This window comes from Stereum hirsutum, assembly GCF_000264905.1.
Source record: "Stereum hirsutum FP-91666 SS1 unplaced genomic scaffold STEHIscaffold_8, whole genome shotgun sequence".
NCBI lineage: Eukaryota > Fungi > Basidiomycota > Agaricomycetes > Russulales > Stereaceae > Stereum > Stereum hirsutum.
The window spans coordinates 1,052,733-1,071,370 of NW_006763138.1; the positions used below are offsets into that span (position 1 = coordinate 1,052,733).

General features: G+C 52.0%; 7 protein-coding genes across 7 annotated transcripts; 3 read left to right on the forward strand and 4 right to left on the reverse strand.

Annotated features, from left to right (window-relative positions):
- Positions 1–173: 173 nt before the first annotated feature.
- STEHIDRAFT_147584 (uncharacterized protein) lies at positions 174–1,608 on the forward strand (the record flags this gene model as incomplete). The annotated part of the gene is made up of 2 exons (XM_007304872.1): positions 174–219; positions 418–1,608. The coding sequence occupies 2 exons, from the start codon at positions 174–176 to the stop codon at positions 1,530–1,532; spliced, it is 1,161 nt and encodes a 386-aa protein (XP_007304934.1). The 3' UTR covers positions 1,533–1,608.
- An 804-nt stretch (positions 1,609–2,412) lies between these two features.
- STEHIDRAFT_157574 (uncharacterized protein) lies at positions 2,413–4,521 on the reverse strand (the record flags this gene model as incomplete). Its single annotated transcript, XM_007304873.1, has 2 exons — positions 2,413–2,973; positions 3,034–4,521. The coding sequence occupies 2 exons, from the start codon at positions 4,519–4,521 to the stop codon at positions 2,413–2,415; spliced, it is 2,049 nt and encodes a 682-aa protein (XP_007304935.1).
- Positions 4,522–5,257: 736 nt separating this feature from the next.
- On the reverse strand, positions 5,258–6,653 carry STEHIDRAFT_157575 (PQ-loop-domain-containing protein; the record flags this gene model as incomplete). Its single annotated transcript, XM_007304874.1, has 10 exons — positions 5,258–5,332; positions 5,389–5,420; positions 5,483–5,587; positions 5,645–5,683; positions 5,739–5,762; positions 5,830–6,172; positions 6,253–6,303; positions 6,372–6,483; positions 6,534–6,559; positions 6,618–6,653. The coding sequence occupies 10 exons, from the start codon at positions 6,651–6,653 to the stop codon at positions 5,258–5,260; spliced, it is 843 nt and encodes a 280-aa protein (XP_007304936.1).
- A 238-nt stretch (positions 6,654–6,891) lies between these two features.
- Positions 6,892–8,581, forward strand: STEHIDRAFT_169061 (uncharacterized protein). Its single transcript, XM_007304875.1, has 9 exons — positions 6,892–7,123; positions 7,180–7,213; positions 7,263–7,311; positions 7,362–7,440; positions 7,500–7,684; positions 7,752–7,877; positions 7,982–8,044; positions 8,138–8,315; positions 8,398–8,581. The coding sequence occupies exons 1-9, from the start codon at positions 6,946–6,948 to the stop codon at positions 8,442–8,444; spliced, it is 939 nt and encodes a 312-aa protein (XP_007304937.1). The 5' UTR covers positions 6,892–6,945; the 3' UTR covers positions 8,445–8,581.
- A 650-nt stretch (positions 8,582–9,231) lies between these two features.
- STEHIDRAFT_80241 (uncharacterized protein) lies at positions 9,232–13,783 on the forward strand. The gene is made up of 26 exons (XM_007304622.1): positions 9,232–9,365; positions 9,504–9,598; positions 9,668–9,748; positions 9,843–10,114; positions 10,179–10,291; positions 10,344–10,379; positions 10,454–10,530; positions 10,600–10,847; positions 10,909–10,986; positions 11,044–11,103; positions 11,158–11,265; positions 11,325–11,486; positions 11,546–11,556; positions 11,610–11,644; positions 11,716–11,757; positions 11,811–11,997; positions 12,071–12,248; positions 12,300–12,317; positions 12,372–12,398; positions 12,459–12,466; positions 12,520–12,563; positions 12,619–12,656; positions 12,722–12,833; positions 12,924–13,197; positions 13,253–13,348; positions 13,406–13,783. Exons 1-26 carry the CDS (start codon positions 9,286–9,288, stop codon positions 13,602–13,604), a joined length of 2,679 nt encoding a protein of 892 aa, XP_007304684.1. The 5' UTR covers positions 9,232–9,285; the 3' UTR covers positions 13,605–13,783.
- Positions 13,784–13,897: 114 nt separating this feature from the next.
- STEHIDRAFT_139839 (uncharacterized protein) lies at positions 13,898–15,941 on the reverse strand (the record flags this gene model as incomplete). The annotated part of the gene is made up of 2 exons (XM_007304876.1): positions 13,898–15,865; positions 15,922–15,941. 2 exons carry the CDS (start codon positions 15,939–15,941, stop codon positions 14,035–14,037), a joined length of 1,851 nt encoding a protein of 616 aa, XP_007304938.1. The 3' UTR covers positions 13,898–14,034.
- Positions 15,942–16,673: 732 nt separating this feature from the next.
- Positions 16,674–17,875, reverse strand: STEHIDRAFT_111603 (Thi4-domain-containing protein; the record flags this gene model as incomplete). Its single annotated transcript, XM_007304877.1, has 4 exons — positions 16,674–16,816; positions 16,883–17,348; positions 17,426–17,609; positions 17,670–17,875. 4 exons carry the CDS (start codon positions 17,873–17,875, stop codon positions 16,674–16,676), a joined length of 999 nt encoding a protein of 332 aa, XP_007304939.1.
- Between the last annotated feature and the right edge of the window lie 763 nt (positions 17,876–18,638).

Below are 18,638 nucleotides of genomic sequence, written 5' to 3' on the forward strand. Positions count from 1 at the left end.
GTGCCATGGCCGATAGGTCGACTGGTGATTGAGCGCCATAAGTTGAATTCGCCATTCATTCTAATTCTGTGCACTCGCTGACGAATTTGACGGAGATTTGGGCCACATAAACATTCGCTAGACGCTACGCCACACGGCACACGGCACACACACCTTTCTCTCCAACCACCATCATGGCCACCACGACATACTACATTCGCTCACACTACAACCGAGACCGTGATTTAGAGCGTCTTCAGCGAGAAACTGGCCAGCTCGCTGAAGGCGACGAGCAGCAGCCTGAACTTCCAGAGGAAGATCCTTGGGAGAAGATCCAGCCATTCGGCGTCAGACGACGGCTTGCGAATGCACCTCGATTCGTTCCTGCGACTATTGCTTATGACCCATGGAATGAAGGGCTTGCTTCACTACAAGAAGAGCCAAAGGCTTCATCCAGCGGATCTGGTGGCATTGCGGACTGGTATAAATCACTAAGACAGAGTAATCTTACTGGCGATAACACCAGTACAGTTAAAACGACCCAGACAGCAACCACCCCCGCACCAGCGCCATCTCAGCCCATTGCCTCCAGCTCCAGTATCTCTGCTCCTACCTCTCGCCCATCATCTACCCATCCACGTCGTACCAACTCCGACTGGTTCATCTCTCGTGCTCTATCCGCTCAAACCTCCACTTCCTCCGCGCCACCCACTCCGATCCCAACGACATCCCTCGCAGACATACTCTTACGAGATCCACCCATTACATCCCAACCACTTAAACCACCGGTATTTCTGCATCTGGGACCTTCGAACAAGGGGTGGGCGATGCTGCACAGTCGGGGGTGGAGGGAGGGTGAGGGGCTAGGCGTGGGTGCGGTCAGGCTGGCTGATACTTGTGGAGATGGATTGGAGGGGGAGGAAGATGAGCTGGATGGTAGGGAGAGGAAGAGGGTAAAGAGGGACAATAGAGACAGTAAGCAGGCGAAGGGGAAGGTGAAGGGGAAGGAGAAGGGCAGAGAGGTAGAAAGAGTGACAGTAAAAGAGGAGGAGCACGTCTACGATGGCGATGAAGATATCATCGAAGTCAAGAAGACAGAAATCATCGACCTCACTTTGTCCGACTCTGAATCTGAGTCAGAGTCAGACTCCGACTCCGAGCACAACACGTCCGAAGTTGACGACGACCCAGCCACAGTTCCCTCACCCTCCGCCGCCACCTCCACCTCCACACCCACAACCACCGCACCCCAATCCTCCTCCCCCCCGCCCACCTCTCACCACGCAACCCAAACATCCCTCCTAACCCCCCTCCCCACCGTCCTCAAATCCGACCGCCTCGGAATAGGTCTCAAAGCCAAAACCGAAGGCCCCTACCACTCCTCCGTCAAACGCGTGACGCACAACGCCGCGGCGATGCGGGAACATGTGAAGCGGGGCGAAGAGACGCGGAGGAGGAAGGTGATGGAGGGGAAGGGGAGGAGGGCGTTTGAGAGGAGGGAGAGGAAAGAGAGGGAGAGGAGGAGGGAGATGTTGGCTTATATGAATGGGTGAGGTGATATCGGGGGTGGTAGGGTTGGTTGACGGCTGTGTGGTATCTGTGGCCATGTCTTATGCAAGTCGCATTGGGGGCGCGTTGCTGCTATATTGTTTGCCTTACCATGAACTCACGAGAACAGAGAGATTCAAGTCAACCTTTGTGTGAGTGAACTCGTATTGCATTGCTTGGGGGTATAACGGAAAGGAAGTAAATCCGATCCAATCCAAGCGAGGAGGTGAGTAAGTATGCACAGCAAAAACGCAACGCACGAAAGCATGATGGAATGAAGCAGTATCCAGTCCAATGATCCAGCGTCTCCCTTCTCCCCTGCCTGCCACCACTCGCTCTCAATCACCACTCGCACTCAATCACCATACAGACACGAATAAATGAGTCTAAGGAGCCGAGCCATGACTCCACGAGGGCTGGAGATAGTGTACAAGTAACAGATCGTGATGAACGTTAGGGTTAAGGAAGCAAGGAAAAGACTGAGAGGAAAACGAGTCATAAAAGAATATTGAGTTAAATAGGATTGAATGGGATGAAGATGAGTGGTCTGGGATCTGGTGGGTAGGTACGAGCAGGTCGACATCGAACAGATAAGTGAGTAGGTGCGGATGCAGGTTTGGGTGCGTCGGTAGTTGTGGATGGGTATCGCCAGGATAGAAATTATGGACAATGGACGGATGTGACGTGCCGGATGGGTCTGTCCGTCAGTCTTCCGATAGCAATGGTACAGTACTTACAGAAACACCTCTCCCTCCCTCCCTCCCTCCCTCCTCCTCTTTCTCTTTAAAATAATACTTTCAATGTGGCCTCATCATCCCCCTTTCCTCTAATCATCGATCATCAAACCACCACCCTCGCTCCCTCCCTCCCGCTCGGTCGAAACTCTCACAAGAACGTCGACTCCCCCCACGGCCTCTTCGCATCACACTTCACCTCCGCGACCGACATCCTCAACCACTGCACCATCTCCTTACTAACCTGATGACACCGCGTCACATCCACGCTCTTCAGTCTCACGGGCCACACGCCCGGGATCGTCGTCTTCGGCGGAGCGCTATGCGACCGATTTCCCATTCCTCCATGATTATGCTGTGTCTGCTGCTGTTGGGGTTGAGGTTGTGGATGATGTGAGGGGTAATTGACGTGCGACGGAACGCTCCGAGGCGGGTGCGACGACGAATGGAGGCTCGTGTGGCGGAGAGGTGTTGGGGTCGTGGAGTTGGAGTAACCTGCCGCGGGGTTGGATGGTGATGGTGGTGTGGGGATGGAGAGGAAGTTTCGTGGTCGGGTGGATGAGTGGGATGGAGACTGAGAAAGTGTCGAGGGAAGACGACATTCGACGAGTGTGCGGAGGGCATCCCAGTCGAACGATGTACATCCCTCGAGGCTTAATCGCTCGAGCTTGGGACAGGTCCATGATTGTGGTGCCGAGGGCGTCGAAAGGGACTGTTGAACCGTTTCAGATTTTAGATACCGACGGATATTAGTGGTAAAAAAAAGACGCACCCTGAGCAACTTCGAGGTCGAGTCCTCTACATCCACCAGCTCGAGACTGACTAACGACGACGTCCTACACAAAAACCCTACGAGATCCATCTCGCTATATAATGAGACCTCAATCTTCAAATGTCGCAGAGGTAACGAAGTAAACGAAGATTGTCGCTTCAGATGTTTCAGGATCGGCGTCACATTGTCCATATAGCATAGCTCTAACCTCTCCAAGGACGGCAACGCCACCTGACTGAGAATAGACCGCGCTCGGTGGATACCAGCATAGTAAAGCGACAATCTTGTCAACCGTGGTAGATGAACGATCTGTGAGGAGTAGGACCGATGCCGTGAATTCGACGTTGATATGGCATTGGGAGAAGAGGCGTTATGTGTGGCGGTGGCACCCGAGGAGTCGCGTTCGAACATCGCGATGGAGTCTACATCGACGTCGGACATATTCCGCAGGGCGAACTCTTCCAGATCCGGACATGAACGCAGGATGGTAAGAATGATGGACACTGACGGTGCATACCCGTTCCAATACCCTCCCAGCTCCAACACCCTCAACCCGCTCACCATCCCCGTATCCCACCCGAAATTGAAGGAATTGAACGAACACGTCCTCAATGATGGAATATCCCCGCCGAACAACGGCAACGGTGCCGACGAGTAGAGATCCTCCTGCATCGAATGGTGTATCTTCACCTGTAACAGCTCCAACATAGGGGCTCTCTCGCGACATCGACTAAGCGCCGCATGGGCCTGAGGCCGATTAGGAACCGAGAGCCGGAAGGACCTCCATCTCGGAATTGAAGGGTGCAGCATCTCCATCGCACGAATTAGACTCTCCATCGTCGCGCCTCCATCATCCATCTGTGGGCTGAAACTGATGCTCACGTCCAACGGAACGGATTTCGCGCGCGAGAGTCGTCGTCGGGCTTTCTCGAGCGAGTCGTGGTTTCCGACGACGATACGGGACCAGAGGAGGGGAGTGTTGGTGGCGACGTCGGACCAGTAGCGGCACACGAGCATGAGATTCGAGAGCATCAGTGGGTCTTCTTCGTGCATGTCCAGGACGCCGATCGTGAATACGGAGGCGAGGAGTTCGCTAGGCAAACGTTGAATGGGCGATTGGAGACGAACGGCTTGTTCGAGACGCGATTCGAGCGCGTCGCGTTCGCTCATGAGGGACGCCATCTTCGTTTCGAGAGTGGAAAGGGCCTCTCGAAGATGAGGTATCGACGCGTCCGCCACCCGAGTGCTGCTGCTTCCAGCGCCACCGCGGGCCTGTCTCGCGCCACATGAACTGACCGAACGCGAAACGGACTTTCTTGGTGGATGGTGACTGTTCGTCGGCTTCGTGAAGACGTCTACTGGTACGGCACGCCTATGGAAAGAGGGCGCGGGATGGGAGGACATGGTGGATTCTGGGGAAGGGAGAATGAATGGTACGGATGGCTTGTTCCGCGGAGGTGAAGGCAGTTCGTACGCGGTGTAGGCCATCGAATCTGGTCCTTTGGTGAGAGAAGCATAAATAAGGGGAGACCTGGGCATCGTGACGGCAGAAATGGAGAGGTTCAAGGTAAGACACGGCGAGGGCGGGCACGAGAGCCTTGTCGACCGAATGCAACCTTATACTGCTGCAAATTCAGAGATGCGGCTGTGGCCTGGCGTCGCGATAAAACGCTAAGGAGGGCACCGAATTGCCTCGTGTTCGCGCTGCTAGCTCGATATGGGCCGCTGGAGGACAAGGAAGGGTGATCGGAGACGGGTTCAGACTGAAACGAGATGGATGTCAGCAGGGCGACGGAGAACAAAGCAAGAGCGGTGTCGTCGTCGTCGGCTCACTCACCTCTGGCGGGGGACATGTGTACGGGGGAGGGCGTCCTGGGCGGGCGTCGGACGGGAGACTCTGGGTTTTTGTAGGCGGGGATGATAAAGGCTGGGAGGGTGACATTCTCTGCACGAGGCGGACAGCGAGGCGGAAAGCATGTCGGCTTTCGAGCGTGGCGAGGACTGCAGAAGCGCGTCGAGTGCCCGGGCTGACCTGCAACGTGTCTCGAAAGAGTGCAAACATATGCCTCGAGGGCTGCAACGAGGCCACCCACAAAGCCGCCCAACAAAGTATCCCAAGAGCCACGCCGCACTCCCGGGCATACCCAACACACCTTATCACCACACCTTCCAGCTCTTTCGTTCGATTTGTATTCTTCATATACACGCACACATAAATATCTATCTACGCTACAGCACTCCGCTCCTCGCCCATGTACACCCTCTCCACGCTCCGGTAGTAGAAAAACTGGGACAACACCTGTGAGGAATCAAATGAGCCGAGGACGGACACTCGTAAGCAGGGCGAACACCCACAAACACATCCAAGAATACAGTCAGAAGGCTGCCTATATAACGACATCCCCATCAGCGGCTTTCCTACGGAGCAGTCGGGTACGTCTTTTCTCACCTGCCAACCAGGCGGCGTTCGCCACGAATTGCTCCATCGTTTGCAGTGTTACGATGATAGATAGCCCATACGTCACGTTGCCCATAATCGAGAAAGTGAACAGTCCTAATCCAAACATTCAGCGTCTCTGTTTCGTGGATTACAGGCAGCCGTATTACCCACCCGGTGAAAGGCCCTCGCACTTGGTCGTGAAGTTTTTCCCTACAAGTCTGTTGAGATGAAGTCGTGAACGGATCGAATGCACCGTGGTACTCACGTATCTGCGGTACACGAGCCCCCACTACGGCGAAACGCTATTTCATCAGTGCTTCTTTCATTGAACAAGCTGTAGGACTCGTTCGACTCACAGAATAGAATGGCGCTCAGCCAACCGAGTAGTTGACTCTTCCACTCGAGCACCTCCTTGCGGTCGGAAGGTTCTGAACCATCGTCCATCTTTTCGCTTATCGCCCACGCCACCACACCGGCGGCGCAGATGAATGTAATTGCCGCAGAATACTGCAGTATTTTACGCTTCAGGCTGGTGGTGGTGGTGGTGATGGTGCTCCGAGCAGCGCTTTCTGCTGTGAGAAGAGGGGTGTCTTCGGCAACATCGGTCTCTGCAGTAGCCCCCGATGGAAGGCGGGTTTTCTTGTTCGTCCTCCGATAGTAGTAAATTTGAAAGAGCAGGATGATGTCGCAGGTGCTATACTGCATGCCCGGCAACAAGTCCGAGCTTGTTTGAGCGATCATCCGGAGGGTAGTCAGTTTTACGGAGTAAAAGGACTAACGTATGCGGCTAGGATGATCACTGTAGGCAGGAGGTTTGCAAGGATGCTACCCTAAAGGAGACATGAGTTAACTTGCGGCGAGTACGAAAAGAGTGCCGCAAGGGCCGAAACACACGCACGGCCAGATTACTGATGTCACCTGCGAGCCATATAAGCACGAAGTATACGGAGAGGCCTTCGCCGGACTTGAGGTGGTAGTTCTCAAGTATCTGCGGAGAGTAGACTACCGCCCTGGTTAAAGCTGAGTCTTTTAATCCTGTTTTACGAGCGATACAGCCTACCAGCAGGCAATTGAGATCCAGCCGAGCTGTGTTGTGAAAGTCAGGTCTACAACCTGTTGCGGAGAAGTAAAAGGCAGGACATACCACGCTGCTCAGGGTGTCAGTGCTTGAGGCAATCATGGTGTACAGCTCTAAAACGAGTACTATTACACTATCTCGTCAGTACTCGTGTATACCGAATGTTCGAATGGTCGACAGACAACGATGCTTCAAGTTGTCGTCGAACGTCGAGATGCAAAAGAAGGAGTACAAGAAAATCAAATACGGTATTTGCTAAAACACCTTGAGGTCATATGCCGGCAAATGCCGGAACCATCCGAATGCCGAAGATCGTCAGCATTGCGCTCTGGAGCCGACGCGCTCGCTGACCTCGACCTCTCTTCCTCTCAGTCTTACGCGTCCCTCATTCACCATGAACCAAAACGACTTCCGAAGGTTTGCGCAACAGATTCAGAAGGCCGCTGGTGGTGGTGGTGGAGGTGGTGGAGGGTTTCCTCGTGGTACCCCACCGAGAGGTTTCTTTGCGGGAGGCGGTCTCATCGTTGCTCTGGTTGCTGGTGGTCTGGCTCTGAATGCTAGTTTGTTTAACGGTGCGTACAAAGGGTTGTTCGACTCGTATTTTTGCTGATATTTGAACGCTGCTTAGTCGATGGTGGTCACCGTGCAATTAAATACACGAGGTAAGAACTGTCATGTCTTCGTTTCCTGTACGCGTCTGACTGAACACAGGTTAAACGGTGTCAAGGAGAATGTCTACCCAGAAGGGACTCATTTAATGGTTAGAACTACTTCCCTATGCCTGCCTCATATTCTTAGCCGCTCCTCCAGCTTCCCTGGTTCGAAACACCTATCCTCTTCGACATTCGCGCAAAACCACGTAGTATCGCCAGTTTGACCGGCACAAAAGGTCCGTCTACATCCCAGAATCTCGCTGACTCGATCCTGAGCAGTCTATGTGTTATCTAGACCTGCAAATGGTCAACATCACTTGCCGTGTGCTATCGAGGCCGGAGTCGAAAGAGTTGCCAACAATATACAGGGAACTTGGACAGGATTATGACGAACGGGTGTTGCCTTCGATCGTGAATGAAGTTCTGAAGAGTGTTGTGGCTCAGTTCAACGCAAGTCAACTGATCACACAGCGTGAAAATGTGCGGACCCACTTCCCTCTGATTCTCCATCCGTTTAGCAACTCTAAAAGAGCATGTCCGAAACTAGGTTTCGCGTCTCGTGCGAGAGAACTTGGTGAAGAGGGCATTACGGTTCCATATAGTCCTAGACGACGTCTCCATCACCCATGTCACCTTCTCGCCAGAGTTCACACACGCCGTCGAGGCGAAGCAGGTACTGTACCTTTTACCCCACACCATGCCCATGAAACTGCTTCTCACTCCCGAGTCTCTTCCGTATTCGTCCCCCCTCGTGCATCGTGGTCCGAATTCGATCAGGTCGCCCAACAAACGGCTCTCCGAGCGGCTTTCCTCGTGGATCAAGCTATCCAAGAGAAACAGGCAAGTCCGCCCTTGCCTAATTTGATCTCAACTGGATCCACCCTTCCATCCGTCCATCCGTCCGTGCTAACGCTTCCCCGCTCCTCTTTTCAGTCTATTATTGTCAGGGCACAGGGAGAGGCAAAGAGTGCTGAGCTTATTGGCGAGGCCATGAGGAGTAACAAGGGCTTCTTGCAACTGAGAAGGTTGGAGGCCGCTCGGGATATCGCGAGCTTGCTGGCTGCGTCTGGGAATAAGGTCATGCTCGATTCGCAATCGCTCATGCTGAACGGTACGCGGTTTCACCTCCACTTTGCCCCCACTTTCAATCGATAGTTATAAGCTTTTTCGCTGATCCTTCTCCTGTATGGCAGTGACCGGCGATGACCTGACGAATGAGCTGTTGAAGGTTAAGAAATGAGCGTCTCCCTCGCTTGTGTTCGTTCACCGTTCATCTGTTCGCTGTCTGTCCTCATACTACCGGTCTCTTTCCCATCTTATCACATCGTTATCGCATATCCGCTCCACTCCAAAAACCAATCCCAGGCTTAAGCTTTCTGTTTACCTGAAGTCTTTGCCCCCCCAGCTCGCGTCGCCGGAGATGACGGCCGTGAGTCGAACATGCATACAAGCTATGGGAATTCCGGGAGCGTCTGTTCGCTTATGAGGGCCTTGAGGTCTTCATCTATGACCTTGGCCTGCGCTGGGAGGTGGAAACATTCATACAGCATCCTGTATCGGTATGCACTTTTATGATCCGGAGACAACGCGATCGCGAGAAAGCCGTCGTGTCCACTTACTGCCTATGTAGTATGTGGGAACATGAAGAAGGAAGAATGGTCTTTCCTGGGAATTGACTTCTTGGAGGGAGGTATGGTCGTTGTTCAGGATCATGTATCATGCATGCTCTGTGTAACGAGCCCTGTTCTCCGTTGAGCTCGAATCTCGTTCGAAGCCGGATGGTAAAGGGGCTGTTTTGTGCCACAGTGGCGTAATCGCGATCACGTGCGCCTCGGGTGACGCGCGGCGCGTCCTTCTGCTCCCTTCCGCGATTTCCACTCTCGCTGTGTCCCTCCCCCTCAGAGCCGTTTCTCATGGCCCGTAACAAGCGAGCTCGATCCTCCGGCTCGACTACCTCAGTCAAGACTACAAACAAACAGGATGCTGATATTGAGTCCGCATTGGACGAAGAAGAAGAGGGGAATCGGAGGAAGAAAGTTAGGTGGGATGGGGCCACACCGGAGCCTGATGAAGAGACAGATATGCGGGAGACTGAGGAGGACTCTGAGGAGGATATGAGGGGTGATAAGGTGCGCATATATGCTTATCGTGGTGGGAGTTTGTATGCGCTGACGAGATGTGTCATTTTGTAGACATATTTGGCAGCGTATTGTTCGGGGTGCGTCTACTTGATCCGAAGCATGATATATGCGCCTTATTTTGCCTGGATTCCTTGTAATGACACCTTGGAAAATAGGAGTCGGCTTGCGTGTGCATACTACGATCCTGTGAAGCGTTTTGTCTACGTTCTCGAGGACACGGAGGAGAACGTTCACTTCGACTTGACGAAGATGCGTGAGTTATTCTTTTCCGTACCTACATAGTTTGACGCAATCAACTCATTCGCCGTGCCTGAGCGAACAGTGTTTGAACAAACCTCACCGGATGCCATCATCACTAGCTCCAGAGCAGACGACGGATTCATCTCAGTCTGTCAGAAATACGGTCTGTTCTCCCTTACCTTCCCCCATCTGAACGCATATATGCTTAATTTTCGCCCAAAATTCGTCCTTCACCAACATTGATACTGGGTATACAGTCGATGCATCTGGCGGAACCTTCCAAATTCGACCACACAAAGATTTCACTCCGAGTAAAGGCCGCAACCACCTCTTATCCCTGGGGTTTCTCTCTTCTTTGGAGGCAGAGGAGGGTGCAGACGGATCCGATTTGGGGTCAGTTTCTGATGCTAGGAGTGCTTATGAGTTCATGAGGAGGAGAAAAGATAAGTATGGGGATCCCACGATGAGGAGGTGGAATGCATCGATTAGGATGTCTAACTTTGCCGCTGTCGACACGGCCCCGCTATGTGTGAGTCTTTTACCGGCTCCTCGTTTCCAGTAGTTTTGAGCGCGCAGGGATTTATTATGGACAGGTGAGCTGCATCGGTGCGCTGCTCGACCAGATGGCTCGGGAACGGGCGGTTGGAGAGTTGGACGACGAAGGCGTGGCTGGTCTTGAGGTTCTCGGTATACAGGCGTTGACACTGTGGGTCTGCTTGCATTGACCTGTCCACGTATTTCTGACATTGCCATTGAAGAGATGCTGTCATGTATATCAATTCCGATGCACTGTGGTAAGTGGATGAACTTGCACATAACGTCACATTCGCTCGACAGATAGGTCGGAATACCGATATGCCCACCATAGCTCCTTGCAGATTTTTGTCGACGAAGGCCATGCGTCCATCCATTCGGACAAAACGAAGGAGGGCCTATCGCTCTTCGGTATGGCACTTTTCACACCTCATTTTTTCATTTACAAGAGCTTCACTCACACGAATAACGACATCCAAGCCATCCTCGACCAAACACGAACTGCCCTCGGTCGTCGTCTCCTCCGCACCTGGTTGCTCAGACCATCTCTCGATATCTCCATCATTTCCAGTCGGCATGACGCCATCGATTGTTTCACTCGTCCCGAGAACCTCGTCGCTGCGAATACGATGCACAATCACCTAAAGGGGTTCAGGAATATACCGAAGATTTTGACGGCTTTGAGGTCTGGAAAAGCCAAGACGCAGGATTGGCTTAGTCTTGTGAAGGTCCGTTGGTCTTCTGTAGTCAGATTCACGAAGGCCCAATGGACTGTTGTGACGACTATAGTTCACATTCCATTCCGCAATGCTGCGGGATACATTGACGGAGTTGAGCATGGGGGGCAGTGTCGATGTTGTGCACAAGGTATGACAAATAATCGTCTTCGTGGTATGGACGAGGGTTGGTACTGACCTGCTGCAGTTAACGGCTGTTTTGGACATCGCTAGCTTCAAGGAAGTGGGTACTGCAGTAAATGAAACGGTACGCTGTCGCTTGCGCCATAGTCCATACGCTCTCTTTAACGGCTTTCGATAGATTGATTGGGAGGAAAGCACTGTTTCTGGCAGAGTCTGCGTTCGTCCTCACATCGATGAAGAACTCGACAACAGAAAACATGTTTACCATGGATTGGACGCTGTTCTTGTCAGTATTTGCTCCGCAATATGCTGCGTGCTTCAACGTATTCTGACATTCTACCCCAGTCCAAAGTCGCTGAAGATATCAGCGAGACTGTTTCGCCCGACTACGCATCTTCGTTGAACGTAGTCTATTTTCCTCAGCTGGGATACCTCATATGTATCCCTTTGCTCGAGGAGTGGAAGACCGGTGATGGCATTGTGGTGATGGAGGGATGGACCTTTCAGGTGAGATCGATCAGTCATAGTTCGCCGTCAGTTTCTCCCGTTGACACGGTTCCTTTCAGTTCTCGTCAGAGTCAGTACATTTACCTCGTGCACTCCTCGACTGAGGGACTGACTTCTGTATAGGTCCCATGTGTACTTCAAGTCGGATAAGATGCACGGTGAGGAACTGAGTGCCCCCAGTCGCCTTGAAATAGCCTCGACGTGCTTTGTTAATTGGCTCCTTTTGTAGATCTCGATACACACATTGGCGACATCTATACTTCCATCGTCGGTACGTCCATATTCCACCACGCCGGAAGCCTGACATCTCATCTTCGTCAACAGACAGGGAAATCGAGATTTGTCAAGTACTACTCGATAAGATTCTAGTTTTCGAAGAAGCAATAAGTCACGCCTGTGACGTCTGTGCTGAACTCGACTGCCTTCTCTGCTTTGCTGAAGCCTCCAATGCGTACGGATATACCAGACCAGAGATGAGCGAAGAGAATACTATCATGATTAAGCAAGGCCGGTCAGTCGTCTGTCGGTCGCCTCTCACGCAGTGCTTATTCTGATGTGTTATTTTTTGATCTCGCACTCGGCAGCCATCCTTTGCAGGAACAAGTCGTGGATACATTCGTGCCGAATGACGCTTTTCTGGTCGGTGGTGCTGGCATCGGAAGCTACCCTAATGTACGAGCAGATGAGGATGATTCGAGTGGGGAAGTGCCACTACTTGGTAACAGTATCGTTGTGTGTACGGGAGCGAATGCTTGCGGAAAGGTAAGAGGCCCTTCCCAAACTCCAGAATAATACTTACTAGCTTTTTTCCAGAGCGTATACTTGAAACAAGTCGGTAGAATCCCGCGACCGTTCTTGGTCCAAGACCTTATTCCTTTCTCTTAGACTGCCTTGATCCAGTTCATGGCTCAAGTGAGCGACATGCCTTCTTTCTTTTTGTGTGTAGAGCTAATCAAACATCCTCCACTGCAGATCGGATGGTAAATACTTCATTTTGCGTTCAAAGTGAATTTGCTTACTGATCGGTTTGTAGCTTTGTTCCCGCCGAGTCCGTCATTCTCGGGATTGTGGATAAAAGTGATTTTGCGCCTCATTACTTGTCTGTCAATCCTAATCAGTCTCGTCGATCCAGTCTTTACTCGTGTCCAAAGCCGAGAATCCGTATCAAGAGTAACATGCATTCTTTGGCATCCCTGCTGTTGCTAAGAGCTCACTGAGCATGTATATTCCGTTAGGCCCAGTCAGCTCTGATGATAGATCTAAACCAAGTTTCTCTGGCCCTGCGAAACTGTACATCGCGCTCTTTGCTACTTCTCGATGAGTTCGGGAAGGGTACCTTGTCGACAGGTCCGTACATTCCTTACCTTCTGCCTGTCACGGCAGCTCCTTGCTCTAGCCCTGTCTCCGAGATTGCTTAACGGTCATTGTCGCTATTAGACGGCGCTGGTCTCTTTTGCGGTGTCATCAAGAGCCTACTTGCGCGTGGTGCCGATTGCCCAAAGGTCCTCGCCACAACGCACTTTCATGACCTGTTCCGTGACGACCTACTCAGTCCTCGTCTACTGCCCATCACTTACGCCCACATGGAGGTCCTATTTACGACCGCAGACGGGGAAGTCATTATTGGTAGCGACCATTCTGACGAGGCCGAACAGACAGGAAGCATATCTCGAAGGATCGGTCATGGGGAGAAGATAACATACTTGTACAGGTAGGAGTCTTCAAGATTTTAGTATCCTCCCAGTAGGCTGACTCTCTAGCCGTAGAGTTGCACCGGGCCTTTCGCTACGTTCTCAAGCTGCCCGATGTGCTGAAATCTTCGGTATACCCCACGACATTGTGGAGAGAGCTCAATACGTCAGGTACCGATGCCATATTGCGACTTCACTCCGATATTTACTAACTTACGCCCGGCCCAGTGACCTTCTATCTGCTCATGAGATCACAAAGCTTCTAGATGAAGATATGACTGCAGAAGAAATGCGCGAGCTCGAGGAGGCTGATCGAGTTTGTCGAAGGTTATTGCAGTGGGACCTGGAAGTTGAGAGCAAAGAGGAGCGGGACCCGAGGTCAGGGTTGGCGAAGGTTTTGCAAGAGCTGGAGTGTGTGGAAGAATGATCAACTCTTGGCAGTGGACGAACGTCTCAGTCGGCTGCGGGCAGGGTGCTTGAAGGGCCATCCATAGTATACCGTGCGGCTTGTCAACTCTCGAATAAAGGCCGTGCATAAGGTGGAACAGCAAGATAATTTAAAGGGAAGGTGTCACCGGAAGGTATCGCGACGGCGTGAGAAATGAGGTAGAAACAGACCAGGTGAAAAGGTTCAATAAGATCGATCCGATGAACATCTAATTATATGCTATACGAAGACATGGTGCCTTGGTACGGCCTTGCTTGATATGTACTCAAACCCCCATTTTCCATAACGTGTCCTACCCTGTGCTACCGGAGTGCTACAAGTACTGAAAGTAGATTATTGAATAAAGTCTTTGAGACGAATACTGAAAGAGAACATGATGGGCTGCAGCAGTGGTGTAATTTACTGCATACTAGGGGAAAACCCGTGGTATACTGTTTTCGAATACAGAGAGGTAATCTTTATCCATGGCGGCACCACAAAATTCGAGAGTGCGGAGGTCTCGCTTTTCTACAACGCGACGAAGTAGTTCTGCGAGCTCATGAGCTTCTTCCGCTGTGAGACTTTGACTGTGATGCCAATGTTGCCTCGCCATAACAGTCGGGTCAAAGTGTATGCTGTTCAAACGCGGAAGTGCCGAGATATTGGAAGCTGTGGCAGCCAATATCTCGCGATATCCACGTACGTCCTCTAATACCAGTCTCTGGACTGTGCTGAAGATGTCCAAGGCCTGAACACACGTACGTTCCTCGAAAGGGATTGTTGCCATGATAAGATCTCGCCAACGACTTCCCCATCGCAGATCGTGAAGGTGGTCGAGGGGGAGAAGAGACGAGAGCAGGCTCAGAACACGAATGAGCCCCTGGGCGTGCTCACGCATTCGGGCAGCATCCGACCAATCCGGATACGGAACCGGTGTGGTCACTGTTGACAATATAGAGATGTGTAAAGTTATCTGCGGGTCGGGTTTGGGTATTTCTTCGAAGTGCGTGGGTATGGATTGGTTCCAACACTTCAGTATGAGGTTGTCATCGGTGTTGCAGAAGAATACAAGCTCCAAACACTCGATGGGGGTGATAGCGGGAGTACAAAAGATCCCTGACAGTCTTTCCGATAGAGAATCGTTGAGCTCGTCTTGTCCAAGAATGATATCGAAATCCAAAATAGCGCTCGGGTCGACCACGATGCGTGTCGTGAGTTCAGTGATATCAGCGAGATTACCGGCCAGCGTGAGGGATGAGAGGCGGGGAAGGTCGACAGGAGAGTTGACCTGTCCGGGACTGGTAACAAAATAGGTAGGATACGTCGATCGGGACGCAGATGAGGGGAACGTGATGAAGAGGGTCTCTAGCTGCTGCATATTTCGTAGTGCATCAAGAGTATCCTGCAGCAGCACTACACAATTAGAGCCAGGGTCACTCGTAAATTGCACTATCAACTTTAAAGTGACGAGTCCGTGGAGCATAGGGGCACGCCAGAGAATCTCATGTGAGAAGTAGCCGTCTAGGGCCAGGCCCCTCAAAGCTGGAGCGTATCCTCCAAGGAAGTCCTCCGGTATGGAAAATGGGCTGGGGTCGGGGGATAACATTCCATATAACTCTAGCGTTTCCAATTGAGGGGCGGGTCGCTTCAACACTTCTCTCCAGAGCTCTGTCGATTTGTCGAGGGGCACAGATAAGGACAATACTTTGACCTGCTTGGACTCGAACAACTTTGGAACGATATATTCTATGTTGTGCTGCCGGCCCTCAACATACGGGGGCGTCCATTGAGGGAATGGCGGGGGGCTTCGCCATCCCACCGGATGCAACTCTACGATTGTGAGGGGAGCATCCTTGGAGCGATCAAGCATTTCCTTCATCCAGTGAGTGTTACTGATCCATATAGTGGTCCATAGGACCGAAAACTCCAATGCAGTTTGGCGCCACAATTTGCAGGTATGGCTCACAACTATGAGGTCCTTTGTCCTATCCTCGATCTCGTTGAGATCCCGTCTTCCCGCGTTGCTCCAACAGGGAACGTCAAGCACGGGGAGGAGATGACGGAATATGGACGCGAGTATCTCAGAGGGCAGTCGAAGGATGGGAACGAATTTGTTTCGCCGTGCGCTGATCTCTTGGATGTACGCGCAAGCACGGGCGATCTCGTCATCGCAGGCTTGAAGGGTCATTCCGACATCACCACCTGCGTTTTCAATGGTCTCAGGGATTCTTGAACTTCGTAAATTCTGCCAAAAATTCGCCCTGTTGGGAACATCAGCATGACCATACACAATGGCACGGGGGAGAAGGGAACCCACCGGGATAGATCGGACGCCATCGGTGTCCTGTTTCTTGTCCTAGTTCTGAAAACACAATTTCCCCTGCGGTTTCTAACAGTTTTCGTCGTGCATAATAGAGGTAAGTTATATAGATTGCGCTCGGGACGTTCATATACCGTATTACTCACCTGTAAAGAAGCAGAAACTTCAAGCTGCCTTCTGACTCGACGGTATGGCAAAAATGTGATAATTGGGCAGAGCCTCAAGTGATTAACTCTCTGGGTTAGTGAAAGAGAATATCAGGGGTTCCCCGGTCTCGAGAGAACAGGGAGGAGATATGGTGGATGTTTGGTCCAGCAATGCAGTCGTGGATGACAGCAACTTAGACGCTGTCTGACTCTGACTTGGGGTTCCTTGATGTGGCGAGAATTTCCCACGGTCGCATTGCTGACGGCTCGGGAACGACGTTGGTAAGACGGGTACTTATAAGCCCTTCATCCGACGAGCTTCTCGTTAACGAGAAGATTTAATATCCTATCCCGCTCGGTTATACAAGGCAACGAATATATCTTGTAGTAGTGTTCGAATTTGGGCCACCGATATGCAATTCGACACGCAAATATAAGCCTAAAGACCAATGAACAAATGCAGAACACATTTCTTCCAAAGAAAGGTTGACGAGATCGTGAATGTGAATACATGTGTTTTACAGAGTAATGCGTGTATGTCCATGAAGAGTGCCCCAGGGCGAGCAGACACACGTTGATCATTTCAAGACAAGGACAAGCCCCTCATCCAACGACCCTTCCATCAACGATCTTGTGACTGTCAAAAATGCGCATGGCCTCCTTAGCGGCCTTGACACCACTAGCCATCATCGCACCGAACGTAGGACCCATCCTGGCGCTACCATCGAACTCGGACAGCTCCATCCCTGTCATGCACCACAATGTGTAAGCCCCAATAAATATAACAGATTTAGAAGGCTGAAGGTACTCACCGGTCATAACGAGTCCACTGACGACCTCCCTCGTCCCATTCACAATCGCCGGCTCCGCCTTATTCATATCCAGCCCTCTCATATTCCCCAACTCCTTCAACAATCCCGTCGTAACCAACCGCTTCGCCGAAAACGCACCCATAGGCCCATCATGACCCGTCGCCGTCACGATCACCGGAGCCGTGATCGTGTTAGGGTCCATGCAGCTCTGGGTGTCGTGGTTGAGAGCCACCAAAGTCCAGTTGGTGACGACGCCGGAAACACGAGGGGAAGAAGTGTGGTCTTCGCGGATGATGAGGTCTTCGACGGCGGTGGCGTTCATGAGGACGACGTTGGGCATCATGAGGACGCGAGAGAGGATGGTAGAGGTGAAGAGGGCGGCGTGGCGGACGACGACGAAGGAGCCTTCGTCTTCGAAGGGGACACCGAGCTCCGTAAGGAAGCGGTCGGCAGGCTTGCGGACAACCTGCAATGGTAGGAAGGAAAGGTGTCGGTTAGCGGTTATTTCGAAACACACATAGGTTGCACCATCTAGCCACGTACCATGGGAGTCATGAGCTGACCACCAAGCCAAGCCCCACCACCGGGTGCGACGTTGGCCTCAAGGATAGTAATCTTCAAGTCTGGCCGAGTCTTTCCAAGGTGATATGCGCAGGAAAGACCAGCGCTGCCCGCCCCGACGACTACGACGTCCGACACGGCGCGCTCATACATTTGGTTGAAGTATCTGTACCACACCCATGTCAGCCATTGGCCACCACATCGTTTCAAGGAAGCAGCGACGTACCTCTTGATCATGGCACGAGAGACTTGTGCTTCCTGGATGGGCGCGAAGCGGTACTTTCCCTCCCAGTTCTCGTCGACCTCAGAGTCATAGTCTGTTGCACCGTTGGTCTTGCTGCCGCCGTTCATCTGGGTCTCCGATTTCTGTAGAAGCACAGAAGAGGGAGTATCATCGTACGTGGAGGTCTCGGTCGCAACGGGAGGAGCCATGGCTATTGGTCAGAAGTCTAATCAAGAAAAGACCTGATTGAAGGAGCTGTAGTTGGAGGGGGAGAGAGGATGGTGTTGGAGAGGACAGACGAGGCGATCCTGGGGTCGACTGAATTTTCTCGCACCCCATGGCTCATCGTATAAATACTTTCCGTGCTCGCCCTGTGAACATTCGAAAGGCAAGAGAAAGGGCTAGAAGAACCCGACATACAGACAGGAGCCAACTGATAAACACAAGCACGGAAAGGACGACCTGATTGGCCCACCCTAAATAAAAACCGGATCACGACGCAGCCTATGGCGTAGGGTGTGAGCTCAACAGGATCCTTCGACTCCAACCGCCGTGCGCTATCATCCTTCTTGAGCGCTCTCGCCACCTTTGGTGGACGAAATGGCTCCGAGCCGAGCACGTTGGGGTGTCTATTGTTAGTCGGCGCACACTAGAGATTTCGAAGGTGGGTCAAAAGGAGTCCCGCTTTGGGGGCCATCGGAGCGTTCGGGGTCACCAAGTGAAAATTGTGGGGTGGAATAGGTGAGAGCGGGGAGGGCGGGGGAGTGCCAAGAGGGATGTTAACTAGAAGGAGAAAATTGTATGCTCATCGTCGATACGTCATTAGGCAAAAGCTAAACACGGATAACATCTGGAACCGGAGGGGAGTCTCCATTAGCGGTCGCGAAGTGTTGCAAAGATCGTACCACGGAAACGTCTGTCTGATACTACGTAGTCCATTGACAGGTGCAGGAAAGACAATAAATTAAGATG

Bases quoted from the DNA above. Each gene is read 5' to 3' on its own strand.
- STEHIDRAFT_169061 (XM_007304875.1), top strand. From the start codon at position 6,946: ATGAACCAAAACGACTTCCGAAGGTTTGCGCAACAGATTCAGAAGGCC. The intron at 7,214-7,262 runs GTAAGAACTGTC...GACTGAACACAG, and splicing joins CGTGCAATTAAATACACGAG to GTTAAACGGTGTCAAGGAGA. The intron at 8,045-8,137 runs GCAAGTCCGCCC...TCCTCTTTTCAG, and splicing joins AAGCTATCCAAGAGAAACAG to TCTATTATTGTCAGGGCACA.
- STEHIDRAFT_80241 (XM_007304622.1), top strand. From the start codon at position 9,286: ATGCGGGAGACTGAGGAGGACTCTGAGGAGGATATGAGGGGTGATAAG. The intron at 10,848-10,908 runs GTCCGTTGGTCT...TGACGACTATAG, and splicing joins ATTGGCTTAGTCTTGTGAAG to TTCACATTCCATTCCGCAAT. The intron at 11,758-11,810 runs GTACGTCCATAT...CTTCGTCAACAG, and splicing joins CATCTATACTTCCATCGTCG to ACAGGGAAATCGAGATTTGT.